At 41.9% G+C, this 13148-nt stretch overlaps 1 protein-coding gene across 1 annotated transcript; it reads right to left on the reverse strand.

The window, feature by feature from the left end:
- Positions 1-586: 586 nt before the first annotated feature.
- klf9 (Kruppel-like factor 9) lies at positions 587-4183 on the reverse strand. The gene is made up of 2 exons (XM_037681105.1): positions 3486-4183; positions 587-2439 (listed from the first exon to the last, which is right to left on the reverse strand). The coding sequence occupies exons 1-2, from the start codon at positions 3868-3870 to the stop codon at positions 2159-2161; spliced, it is 666 nt and encodes a 221-aa protein (XP_037537033.1). The 5' UTR covers positions 3871-4183; the 3' UTR covers positions 587-2158.
- Between the last annotated feature and the right edge of the window lie 8965 nt (positions 4184-13148).

The following is a 13148-nucleotide window of genomic DNA, read 5'->3' on the forward strand; positions in this document are numbered from 1 at the left end:
GCGTAAGGGATGCACAATATTATCAGCATGGTATCGATATTTAACTTTATAATTAATATTGGCCGATATCGATACCATGCTGATAATATTGTGCATCCCTTACGCAAACAATGCCAAAACACAAAGCGAGGGGGCATCGAAATCTTATTTTGACTGGAATGGAAACCGTTTTGTAATCGCATCACCTAGTATTGTTGACTTGGAGCACCAGTATCCTTCATTTACAGACCCTCTCTCTTCTCTGAATCAGTTGATTGCATTTAGAGTATGCCTTAAGTACAAAGTTAAATACAGTATGTGTATTTAATTGATGTTTTTTGGTTGATTTGAAAACTCGTTTGCTGTCGATGAAGTAATGTTTTTTATTAAACATGTAGATACATGTAATAACTGTTTTTTTCCTTTAATTTTTCTTTATTTAAATAATTTTGAGTATTGTAGACACTTCAAGTAAAGTATTTAACAATGTTATTGTCATGTGTAGTGTATGATGGTGATAAATAAACACGAAGCAGGTGGAAATTAGTTTTTGGATTGTGCTAATTATTGGAGTCAGGAGGGAAAAAAGCAGCAAGGACACGTTAAGTATGAAAAACGCTGTCATTTTAATGTTAAATTCTCAGCCATGTGTTTTGTAATAACATAAGGTTTGCATCATCAGTCCCTGATTACAGACGCTTCGGGAAAAAAAATAAAGTCTTCGATCTGAAAGGCACCAGCAACTAATCACAGTTATTTTGAATCCCAGAAAAGAAAAAGGAAAACAGCATCTCACTTAGCAAATGTTTACAGTCCTTCAAATATTCCACAGCATTTTTTGAACACGAGTAGAAAAAGAGTAACAACAATGCATTTGGCTCCGGAAAAAAAAAAGCCTCTCATTCCTTTAGTACAAAAAAGAACCAGACAAACAAAAAGAAACACATAAAAATGCGCTAAAAGATGGAATACAATCGTTTCAGAACATACTAATAGTGAGTTCAGTCCTCAAAAGTGCTGGAAATAATAATAAAAAAGGATGCAATGGTGTTTCCTTGTTGTGCTTCCATGTCACCACGTGGGGGCGCAGTCTTCACAGCATGATCACAGAAGAAGAGTCCCTTATTGAACAAAATGTAGAAATGAACTGTTTTGAGAACAAAGCAGCTGGCACGGTTGGTGTTTAAAGTCTTTAGCAAATGAATGCGACAAAAAAAGTTATTTTGAGTGGTCATTTCTCCAGACGTGAAGATGAACAACTAAAGGCAACTTATTCTGAACATGAATCGTGGTTTTACCTTCGATAAGCGTTTTTGCTTCAAGCAGACAAAACAAGTTCCCACCCCGTTGTGCTGTCCTGCAAGTGTGAACAAAACATCCCCAACCCTTGGCGTGTAATTTCCCCGCGAATAGATTTAGTCACTACAGACTGCAGATAATCTTCTGTGCATGTATTTGCAAGTTCATCGTTGCATGAAAACATCACTCTCACCACTTTGTATATGTACAAGCACAAACACACCTGAAGTCCGTGTCCAAATATATAAATTTAAATAAGTAAGCTCTGTTTCTCACTATAACTTTTCTTATTACTCTGCAATGAGACACAACTACACCGAGTGGACCGCCCGGTCCGTTTGATATATTTACATGGTAATACTGTTCCGTGTTGCATTCATGTTGTCTTAGACTGAAAAATAACTGTACATATTTGTGTAAGTACAACTTTATATACAATAGTTAACATTTGCTAAAGGTCTATATTATGAACACAGTAGAAATGGATCAGCTTTAGGGTTCTGGAGATGATTATCTACATTATTTAATGCAGCGTGACGCTACATGGACATGTGTTGCAATACTTTTTTTATGTACAAAAACTGATGAGAAGTTCTTAAAAAAAAATTAAAAAAAGGGAAAGAGCGTCACGACACAAACTAATCAACCTTCCTGTTAGCCCCTGAGTAACACTTCATAAATACCAGTCGCCTCAGGGAATAAACCAGTTGTCTTGAGTTTCTGGTTCAAAATGTTCCTGTCTGCTGTTGCACAATGTTACATGAAAACAAAACTCCCTGAACTCGTGGTCTGGCTGGACGGGATTCATCTGAAGGTGCACGCATGGCTGTGCACGCTTCGATGCACCTTTATCTACAGCTGTACAACATGCAGGGGTGTCTCACACCCCAGAGGGGCTTTGGCCCCCAGAATCAGAGGAGGACATGGACATGGAGCAGCGGCGTCTCTTGGCCACGCTGGAGCCCTGAAGCATGCTGGGATGGAAGCCCGCGTGCCGCCGGGCATGCTTAGTCAGGTGGTCGCTCCTCATGAAGCACTTCTCACACATGGGGCAGTTGAAGCGCTTCTCGCCCGTGTGTGTGCGGTAGTGGCGCGTCAGCTCGTCTGACCGGGAGAACTTCTTGCAGCAGTCGGGCCAGGTGCACTTGAAGGGACGCTCACCTGAGAAGACAGAGGAACGCTGTAATCAGCGGAGGTAACTTTGACTTTACGACTTTATGTTCGATGTTATGTCATTTCTCTTAACTTTACTTCTACAGAAAGATGTTCACATACTTTACAGAGAATATTAGCACAATACCTCATGTATTACTACAAAAATATCAACATTAGGACTGAAAGTCAGACATGTTGACGTAAACAAAGAGATTATGTGTTTCATGGCGACTAGACGGGGATTATTAACTTGACAAAAAGTAGCAGAAACGAAACATGGATGTTAGCACCTAAAAGAAGTCATGATTACAAGATCTCCAACTTTTGACCTAATTTCTTCTTATCATGAGACATTACTCAGAACTTATTTGATTTCTACATCAAAATTATCATAATAATATAGATCATGAAGATATGACGTCATAATTATGACTGTGTTTTTATTAGAGGTGCAGAAGTGGGCTTCTATAATCAATTAAAAAAAAAACAACATAAAGCCACACCCCAGCTCTATCTCCACGTGCTCAGCTGCACCACGTGCCGGTCTTTGTTTACAACCCGGCGGAGGGGTGTTGATGACGTATGCGGAAGCGGCGGTGCGCCAGCAGGGTGGGTTACCTTCGGACAGAACATGTGGTGACAAGTATGTCGCAGTGACCTGCTCTGTCAATTATACGCCAGCGCGTGGACAGATTATTACTCTCCGCCATTAAAACAACTCGAGGCGTTGCGTTTTGCAGAAGGAGCGAGCAGACACAATAATCCCGAGGCATATATTCCGGAGGGATTCCCATCATCCCTCCGGCCCGCGCGGCGCATCACATGGGCAGCGGAACATTATGTTCCCGCAAGAACGCGCGTGTCAGCAGCGCATTCTACACCTTTAGCACGCACGAGCTGCCCGGTGGACCACCTCTGAGACACGGTGTCCCTCCCGGTGCTGAGGCTGACGAAGTGACGCAGCTCGGTTCTGCTGTCGTCAACAGAACCGAACCTGTGGCTTTTTTTTATTGTGTAGGCGTGTCCCACAGCCCGCACAGCACCCTGCTTACCGGTGTGGACCCTGAGATGGGCCTTGAGGTGGGACGACTTTCCGTACATCTTCCCGCAGCCGGCGAACGGGCAGCCGTGCCGCTTCTCGTGCACCTCCTGCCGCCCCCCCGCCGCCGCCTTGCTCCGGGGCTGTTTGAGCAGAGGGGCCCGGCTGTCCTCCTCGGCGTCCAGGCGGCGGACGCCCCGCTCCTCCTTCTCCTGTCTTCCCGCTCCCTCGACGCCGCCGAGACACCTGCTGGCGTCCCGACCGCATTTCCTCAAGTCCAGCAGAATCATGGCCACCATCAGCAGAGTCCCGTCCTGCTCCTCCTTGTACATGTCTTCTGTCCTCCCCGAAGGACGAGCGGGGACGCGGTCCGCAGACACGTCAAACTCCGACATCATTCGAGCAGTAAAGTATTTAAAACAATCCAAATAGTACAAAAAACAAGTCTGGTTTCAGTGTCAGTCTGAGAAAAGGAGGCGAAAAGAGGATGTGCACGTTCCGTCCCCAGTGCTTCTTGTTGAAGATGCTGGAAGTCTCTTCTTCTTCTCCCTGTCGCTCCTTCCGTCTGAACTCGATAAGAGCCTGTGAGCTGACTGCACCAGCTTTCTGTTCTCTCCCACTCCTGCGTCAACTTGTCCTATTTTACAGGGAGCACCCGTTCTCTCAACTCCAAGAAACAATTTCGCGGAATCCTACGGCGTCACAATGAAAGCGGGCGGCGATTGGCTGGAAGAGGACGCGATGTGCCTTTTGGAAATGCAGCGTGAGTGACGGGACCGCGGACCAATCACAGGCGAGGATTGGACTAAGAGGGCAGGACTTGAGCGATGCTGCATTCAGGTTCTGCTTAGGGCTGGGAATTATGAAAATCGGGGTGTAATAGTGATCTGCAAGTTTCATTGTGATTATATTTCATACATATTTATCAAATTGATGAATTTTGACTTTATTGTGATTCACTCTGTAAAGAAAAACCTTGTCATATAGTATTATTACCGCAATTATTATCTTGCTGTATAAAAAACAATCTTAGTTGCTTGACTTTTTTTAACTAAACCGCTCACTTTGCTATTTCTAATAAAAACAATTAAATTTGTTTAACTTGCCTGGCAAAACCCATAAAATGTATTCACTGAAAACTATAATAATTTATTAAAACATTACCCAGGGGTGTCAAACTCACTTCCAAAAGTAGCCAAAATCAAAACCTTTTTGAAACTTAAGGGCCAATTTCAAAAACTACATTAACTCAAATCAGAGACCCAACATCTTTTCTTGGTCACAGGTTCCTCAACAAGAGTTTGATTGTTATTATTTGATGTTCTCTGTTGTGCTTTTGACATCATAATAAAAGATTACTGAAAAAAAATCAAGAGCTAGAAGTATTTTACATTTCACATATCATCTTGAGGGCCAGATAATATGTCAGTGAGGGCCACATTTGCCCCCCGGGGCCTTGACTTTGACACATATGTATCAAATGATGAAGTTTGAAATAAATGACCTTAGTTTCCAGATATATTGATATACATTTGTGCAATGAGGGTACACATTCAATATGAACAACTGCTGACTTCCCCAAAAGTTATGCGTAAGCTTGAGTCATGTTTGTCTTAAATTAGATGGCACAAGTTTGTGGCCGTAAGCAAAAATGGTGGAGGTAACTGTCAGAGAGCACATTTAAGTGGAATTAACAAGATCAACAAACATACATGGAACTAATTTTGCTTCAGTCACAGCAGACACACCAGCCATCAACATAAAAGGAAAATTGTGCAAGATCGGTTACTTACATAATTTATTTTGTAACCAGTCTTCATGGGTTTGCAATGAGTAGTAAACAGTGGATTCAAACTGTGACATATGATAGACCCGTTTCCTTTTTATTAGAATAAATTGACACAGTTGTGTTTTGTTATTCAAGATCTGGTCTCTGTTGACCCAGTTTTACAATTCAAAGTTAGCACCTTTTTTTTTTTTTTTAACTCTCTCCAAAGCTGCACTTGAACTTTTCACATCAAGCTCATTCAACTTTTACCCCTAGAAAGAAAAAAAAGTAGCTACATAAGTGTTCATACTTTCCTAAGTGCAGTTTCAGTGCAGGGCAGCAGACAGACTGTAATGCACAGAGTCCAATTGAAAAAGCTCTAAGGCCCCATCTCCATACCCCCTCACACCCCCTTACCCCTCCCACGCTCCATTTTTAGAATGGAGCGTTTTCAGGGCAGTGGGTGGTTCCTGCAAGTTCCTAGAAAATCCTACTCAGCTTTTAGGGTACAGAGATTGAGTAAAGCTGCCTCCCATCACAAACACGAGAGAGATAAATGTCCCAGCGTGTGCTCTTATTGTTTTCTTCTTGTTTCTAAGGACATTTGAATTTTATGACACCTTGGTGAGAATTTCTCTTGTTTTAAGTGAAATAATAGTTTAGCCCTTACTTTTCTAATTGCCCCTTAATTAAATTAAAAAAAAAAACTCTTTGAACCACGTGACTGGAGGAAAAATAAAGTTGCACATCTGGTATGACCTATACACCGTAGGTGCATTCTCTTCGTTCTGTTAAATGACTGCTTGTGCCTGGAGATGTGTGTATGTGTGTGTGTGTGTGTGTGTGTGTGTGGGGGGGGGGGTCGGATCGGATCAGTCATATTTGCAAAGCAGCCATAATTCACACCTTAAACGATCGAGCCAGCAATGGACCCCCCCCCCCTCCCTCGTCCCACCCTGCCCCCCCCACCCCCGATTTGGCTGCAGCTCTATACAAACTGCAAGTGGTGAAGTTCAAGAAGAGCGCGCACAAAGTCTCTGTTTGCGCGCCACAGAATCAACACTGCGCAAACTTCTCGCTCTTTTCCAGGATTGGAACCTCCACCCTCCTTCGATCCCTTAAACCACTTTGCCCCCCCCCCCCCCCCCTTTTATTTATTTATTTATTTATTTATTTATTTTCCAGGAAGAAAGTCTTGTTGAAACTGGGGTGTTGGACTCGTGGCCTACATCCCGCAGTCAGTGTTCCTCCTTCAGCAGCGGAGCTGTAAACATTTCCGGGGAAGAGGAGGCGCTCTGGCGGGCTGCCGCAGTCTCCTCTGCACCCCCCCCCCCCCCGGCTCGGCGGCGCGGCTGGGTCATCCCGCCGTGTTGACACGAGAGTGGCAAAGATAAGGTTGTTTTTCGACTGCGAAGGCGCGTGCATACGATCCAACAGAGAGAGGGAGGGAGAGAGAGAATGAGCGGACACGTGCGTGATCTCAGTACAGAATGTTCCCGTGCACAGTCTGAACTCGAGCACTGCGAGTCCCGAACACCAAAGCCCCCGCCCCCCAGACACGCGACCACACGAACACACCCACCTCCAGTAGTTGTGTGAACAAACACGCTGATCGCGACTCTTTTACACGGAGGTGCACGCGCAACAACGAGTTTAAATGCAGTGATTCTGCTGGAGCGTTACATGAAATGATACTTCAGTGTTTTTATTTACCACCAAGTCTCTTCTCAGAGCAACTCGAGCGTTTCGCTCCAAGCACAAGCTTCAGGCATGACAGCTGCAGCTGCCCCCCCCCCCCCCCACCGCTGAGGGGAAAAGTACAGAAAGCTGAAAGTACTGTGCAAAAGTCTTGAGTCATCCCCTCTTGTTTTTTGGTTTCTAAGAAGGCAATTCTTGGAATTTTTAAATTGATCTTGATCAACAATTTTTCAGGCTTTCTGAATGTCTTGGACTTTGACTTTGGCAGCACGTTTCCAATCTCACCATTTACAGAGAAATGCTGGATTGTTCCTTCAACCTCTGAACTCTGGCCAATGAACCATTCAGGCGTAAAAAAAAAAAAGGCTCCACTCAAGTAACCACTGTTGTGCTGACCCAAAGGCTGTAGTAGCCTAGTTCACTGACCAAGTCCCTTCTTGACAGCCTCACCAACGAATCTCTTCAGAAGCAGATGTTCCAGAAGTCAGCTGCCCGTGTCATCACTCAAACCTCCTCCCACATCTTCTGTCCTGCAGCAACTGGCTCCTGGTTAAATCGTGCATCGTCTTCAAAATTAGTCTTCTCACTTTCAAAGCAATCCAGTCCTGCCCCTCCTTATCTATTTGACCTCCTACACATCTCCATCCCCTCTCGCTCTCTCAGATCCTCCTCATCGCTACACCTCAATACCCTCTGCCTGCCTCTCCACCACGGGGAGCAGGGCCTTCACCTGCTCTGCCTCTCACCTCTGGAACTACCTTTACAGACCTACGAAACACCACCTCCCTTTCTCTGTTCAAGACTACTCTGAAAACATATCGCTTATCTTTCTTAACTTTTTTATGTATTTTATATTTCAACTTTTGCCTATTGGTCTTTGCACTGTGTTTGTTTTTACACAATTTTATCTGATATGTTTCTTGCTGTGAAGTGTCCTGAAAGGAGCTTTTCAAATAAAATGTTCATTATTAATATTATTAAGTGTCCCTGCCTTTGTTGGAACGTAAAACCAATAGGAAAGGGAGCTGCCATGTTGTATTTTTGGAACCAGAGTCTGCACACCAGGAGTGTGGGGCTTAAAGCCCCACCCACTCCACCTGCCAACAATCATGGTGTTGCATGACCTTTATTTTAAAAAGTAATTACAACTGAACATCCATCCATTATCTTGACCCGCTTCTTCCTTTTTGGTTCACAGGGCTCACTGGTGCCCATATCCACCACCACCAGTGTGCAAGAGGCAGGGGACACCCTGGACAGGTCTCCAGTCCATCACAGGGACACATAAACAACACAAACAACCATTCACTCTCTCACTCGCACCTAGGGACAATTTAAAGTTACCAATCAGCCTAACATGCATGTTTTTGGCCTGTGGGAGGAAACTGGAGTACACAGAGAAAACCCAAGCACGGAGAGAACATGCAAACTCCACACAGAAAGGCTCCCAGCCAGGAATCGATCCAGTGACCTTCTTGTTGAGAGGCAACATACAGTGCAAAAGTTTTCAACCCCTTGAACTTTTCAACCTTTTGCCACATTTCAGTCTTCAAACATAAAGATATAAAATTTTATTTTTTTGTGAAGAATCAACAACAAGTGGGACACAATCGTGAAGTGGAATAAAATTTATTGGATGTGTCAAACTTTTTTAACAAATAAAAAACTGAAAAGTGGAGCGTGCAATATTATTCGGCCCCCTTGCGTTAATACTTTGTAGCTCTGCCTTTTGCTGCAGTTCCAGCTGCAAGTCTCTTGGGGTTTGTCTCTATCAGTTTTGCCCATTCTTCTTTGCAAAACAGCTCGAGCTCAGTGAGGTTGGATGGAGAGCGTTTGTGAACAGCAGTCTTCAGCTCTTTCCACAGATTCTCGATTGGATTCAGGTCTGGACTTTGACTTGGTCATTCCAACGCCTGGATACGTTTATTTGTGAACCATTCCATTGTAGATTTGATGTTTTGGATCATTGTCTTGTTGGAAGATAAATCTCCGTCCCAGTCTCAGGTCTCTTGCAGACTCAAGCAGGTTTTCTTCCAGAATGGTCCTGTATTTGGCCCGATCCATCTTCCCATTAATTCTGACCATCTTCCCTGTCCCTGCTGACGAAAAGCAGGCCCAAACCATGATGCTGCCACCACCATGTTTGACAGTGGGGATGGTGTGTTCAGGGTGATGAGCTGTGTTGCTTTTACGCCAAACATATCGTTTTGCATTGTGGCCAAACAGTTTGATTTTGGTTTCATGTGACCAGAGCACCTTCTTCCACATGTTTGGTGTCTCCCAGGTGCTTGTGACAAACTTTAAACAACACTTTTTATGGATATCTTTGAGAAATGGCTTTCTTCTTGCCACTCTTCCATAAAGGCCAGATTTGTGCAGTGTACGACTGATTGTTGTCCTATGGACAGACTCTCCACCTCAGCTGTAGATCTCTGCAGTTCATCCAGAGTGATCATGCGTCTCTTGGCTGCATCTCTGATCAGTCTTCTCCTTGTTCCAGATGAAAGTTTAGAGGGACGGCCGGGTCTTGGTAGATTTGCAGTGGTCTGATACTCCTTCCATTTCAATATGATTGCTTGCACAGTGCTCTTTGGGATGTTTAAAGCTTGGGAAATCTTTTTGTATCCAAATCCGGCTTTAAACTTCTCCACAACAGTATCTCGGACCTGCCTGGTGTGTTCCTTGGTCTTCATGATGCTCTCTGCGCTTTGAACAGAACCCTGAGACTATCACAGAGCAGGTGCATGTAGACGGAGACTTGATTGCACACAGGTGGATTCTATTTATCATCATCGGTCATTTGGGACAACATTGGATCATTCATAGATCCTCACTGAACTTCTGGGGTGAGTTTGCTGCACTGAAAGTAAGGGGGCCGAATAATATTGCACGCCCCACTTTTCAGTTTTTTATTTGTTAAAAAAGTTTGACACATCCAATAAATTTCATTCCACTTCATGATTGTGTCCCACTTGTAGTTGATTCTTCACAAAAAAATTCAATTTGATATCTTTATGTTTGAAGCCTGAAATGTGGCAAAAGGTTGAAAAGTTCAAGGGGGCCGAAGACTTTCGCAAGGCACTGTAACAACTGAACCACCGTCACACCGCATGTTAGAAAAAAATCATGTTTGAACATACAAGAAGAACATGAAAATAATTATTTGTGGTGCATTTTTATTTTAACAAGGCAAAGTTTCTTTAATTTATGTGGATGGGGACGTGGCTTAAAACTTGATGCACATATTATTATTGACACACAAAAAACAACTCATCAAACTTTATGCACTTTGTTACCAGCAGCCTGTCATAAAGACACAATCTGTTCCTATGTCTTTAGCTGAATCTATACAAGTACCAAAGGTAACAGTTTGGCCCATAAATGTTTTTTTTTATTATTATTATTAGCAACAAAGTGATTACCAAAGAGTTGTGCCATGCTTGACTTTTCCTTCATTTCTTAAAAACACAACTGTCGGATAATGTTCATGTACTGTAGATTCCTTTCTCCTCCACATCATTTTTTAAACACTCACTGCATTATATGCTGTTTTGGTCAGGACTGCATCAAAACAATGAGTGATAACACAGTGAAGGTCCAAAGTGAAACCTTCAGAAAGCTTGAACATGTATTGATCCAAACCTCTTTAAAATATCACAAGAAAGTCTGGCTCATTGGAGGCAAAATGCAAAGAAACTGGGCATGGTTTTGCTTAATACGCACCTATAGGTCCCATAAGAGAGCTGGACCTTAAAGTGTTTTTAATGTTGCATACTATTCCTCGCATTTGATACAAACGGTAAGAAAATTATGCACACGTATGATGCCATTTAGTAGAATATAACAAACCAGGCACTACACAGATACCAATCTATTGAATTGTTTATTTAACAATGCATGCCAGACATGATCCTATTCACATTGAAGAATACAGATTTGTATTTGCATCCACATACTCACTACTTTAATTTCATATTATGATCTCTATCTTTCTCTCAGTCAACATCACAAAGTCATCTGTGTACACGCTGAGTGGAAGAACTGCATGCATTTAAAGGACATTAAATTAGGTGTGACCAGTAGTGGGATACAGCAAGTCCCTTTTAGTTTATCAATATTATTGCAGAAAAAACATGTGCGTAAAACTCTTCCTTTATAGCCTATTGTCACAAGGTTCTTAAGAAGGAAGCAAATCTGTTGATTATCAATAAAACTCTAGATTAATAGAGTGTAGGAAAATATTTAAAAAGTACTGTACACTGAGACTCTGCTGGGTTGTGTTGTCTTGGCATGCCTCCCTGTTATTGGTGTCACCTAAATGTCTGAGTTTGCACGCAGGTCAGTTGTACACACACACTCACATTCACACCTCCTGCTCCACAACGGCCGTGGCGATGTATCACACTGCCGTTTACCAATTGTAAAAGTTCCTACATGCCAAGGACACGTATGTTATCTGACACTCCTTGTGGGGATAAACAAACTGTGGAAAGTTTCTTTTCATTTCTGAACAGGCCATATGGGAGGGCCTAAGCCAAACACAGTCATTTGTTTTCATACTTTGATATACAGAGCTTGGGTTGAACAGTTCAACCTTGGCTTGCTTCTTGAACCCTGTCTGTCGCAGCTAGACAGTAGGTCGACAGAACATTACTGCATCTGTTTCCATTTGGTATGACAGTTTGGTTTGGTTCAAAATGTAAGCAGCAGCTGTGCATGACCAAAGCCTGCCTCTATGAAAGCACACATATTCATAAACGTAAAAAAAAAAAAAAAACATTTTCCCTTTTGTTTTTACTGTTGGCGATTGAAGCTCTAGCGGGTCAGTTAGTCAAGCTAGTATGAAGACATTCATTCAAATGCTATTGCTATTTCTGAGCACATTAAACAAACAAAATATATATAAAGTTCATCTAAAATCTCCCAAATTTTTGGGTTAGACTCATAAAGCACAGTGATTATATTGAACGCCGCCAGCTTAAGACAAACTCATCCAACTCTGTTCCTTTTAATAAAATCCCACCATGACTCTATGAAGTACACCCTCTGTCTTGCATCACTGGGGGAATATTGTCCCTGAGCACTAACCTGGGGTCAACCTTTTGTTTGTTGTCTCCACAACATAGCCCACACATTTTGGTAAAGAAGCGGTAAATCAGATATTTTTCAAGCATCAACAACTTTACTCCAAATTCTGTCCTATGATACTGACCATGTGTCGACTGAAAAGCTTGTGTCTGTGGGAAAATAATTCGAAACAGTGATATTTGACCAACCAGAAGTGAGCACTGATTGGGGTTGCACAATACCTTATGCAATGGAAAACATTTAATGGTCAGGATGTTTAGATTGTACGACTGAGTTGTGACACAAGTGAGTCAGATTAAGCAGTTCTAGTGAGACAGAATAGTTTACTGCAACAACATCCAGCCACACGGAGAAGCTGGGTCTCCTCATGCCTCAGTTTCATGTGCAAAAAAAACGATCTTTATGATGCTCAAGACATCGCTTTTTAAAGAAATACAGATAAATGTCCAAATGAGCAATGGTACAGTTGACAAAAAAAAGAAAAGAACAACAACAAATGAACAATTCCTCCACTCCGTACATCAGATGAGAAACAGAAGAGAGGTCTAGGAAAAAATAATCAGCAATAGTTGTCCTCTGTGAAAAAAACAACAGTGGACAAAGACGTGGACTTTCACAAATAAGTCCCCACATACTCCATCCATGCCCAAAAGGCACCCTAAAAGTTTGGTATTACTGGCAACTGTGGATTGCCAAATCAACAATTAAAAAAATTCCATAAACTGGTTGATAAAACACAATAAAAACTACTTTAAATACAATAAATATGATTGAAATGTACAGCATTTTAGACTATTCAATATTTAATAAATAATATTGTACATCACCATTTAGTGCATGTAGATGGTCATCTTTCATCATATTTAAAAGCTTAATTAGAAAATACTTATATTATGACAAAAATATCACTGAAAACATATCAATAGTAATAATATAATTCAAACAGGCATTTAATAATCAGAAATTAGCAAGAAAAAAATGTAAATCATTTTCATCTCAAAATAATCCAACAAGATTAAACAGAATTGAAAAAGCAAGAATATATATATATATATATATATATATATATATATATAAAACATTAAATATATATATATATCACAGACACACACACACACCATT

Source organism: Nematolebias whitei, chromosome 8, assembly GCF_014905685.2.
Source record: "Nematolebias whitei isolate Nwh7 chromosome 8, NemWhi1, whole genome shotgun sequence".
Classification (NCBI taxonomy): Eukaryota; Metazoa; Chordata; class Actinopteri; order Cyprinodontiformes; family Rivulidae; genus Nematolebias; species Nematolebias whitei.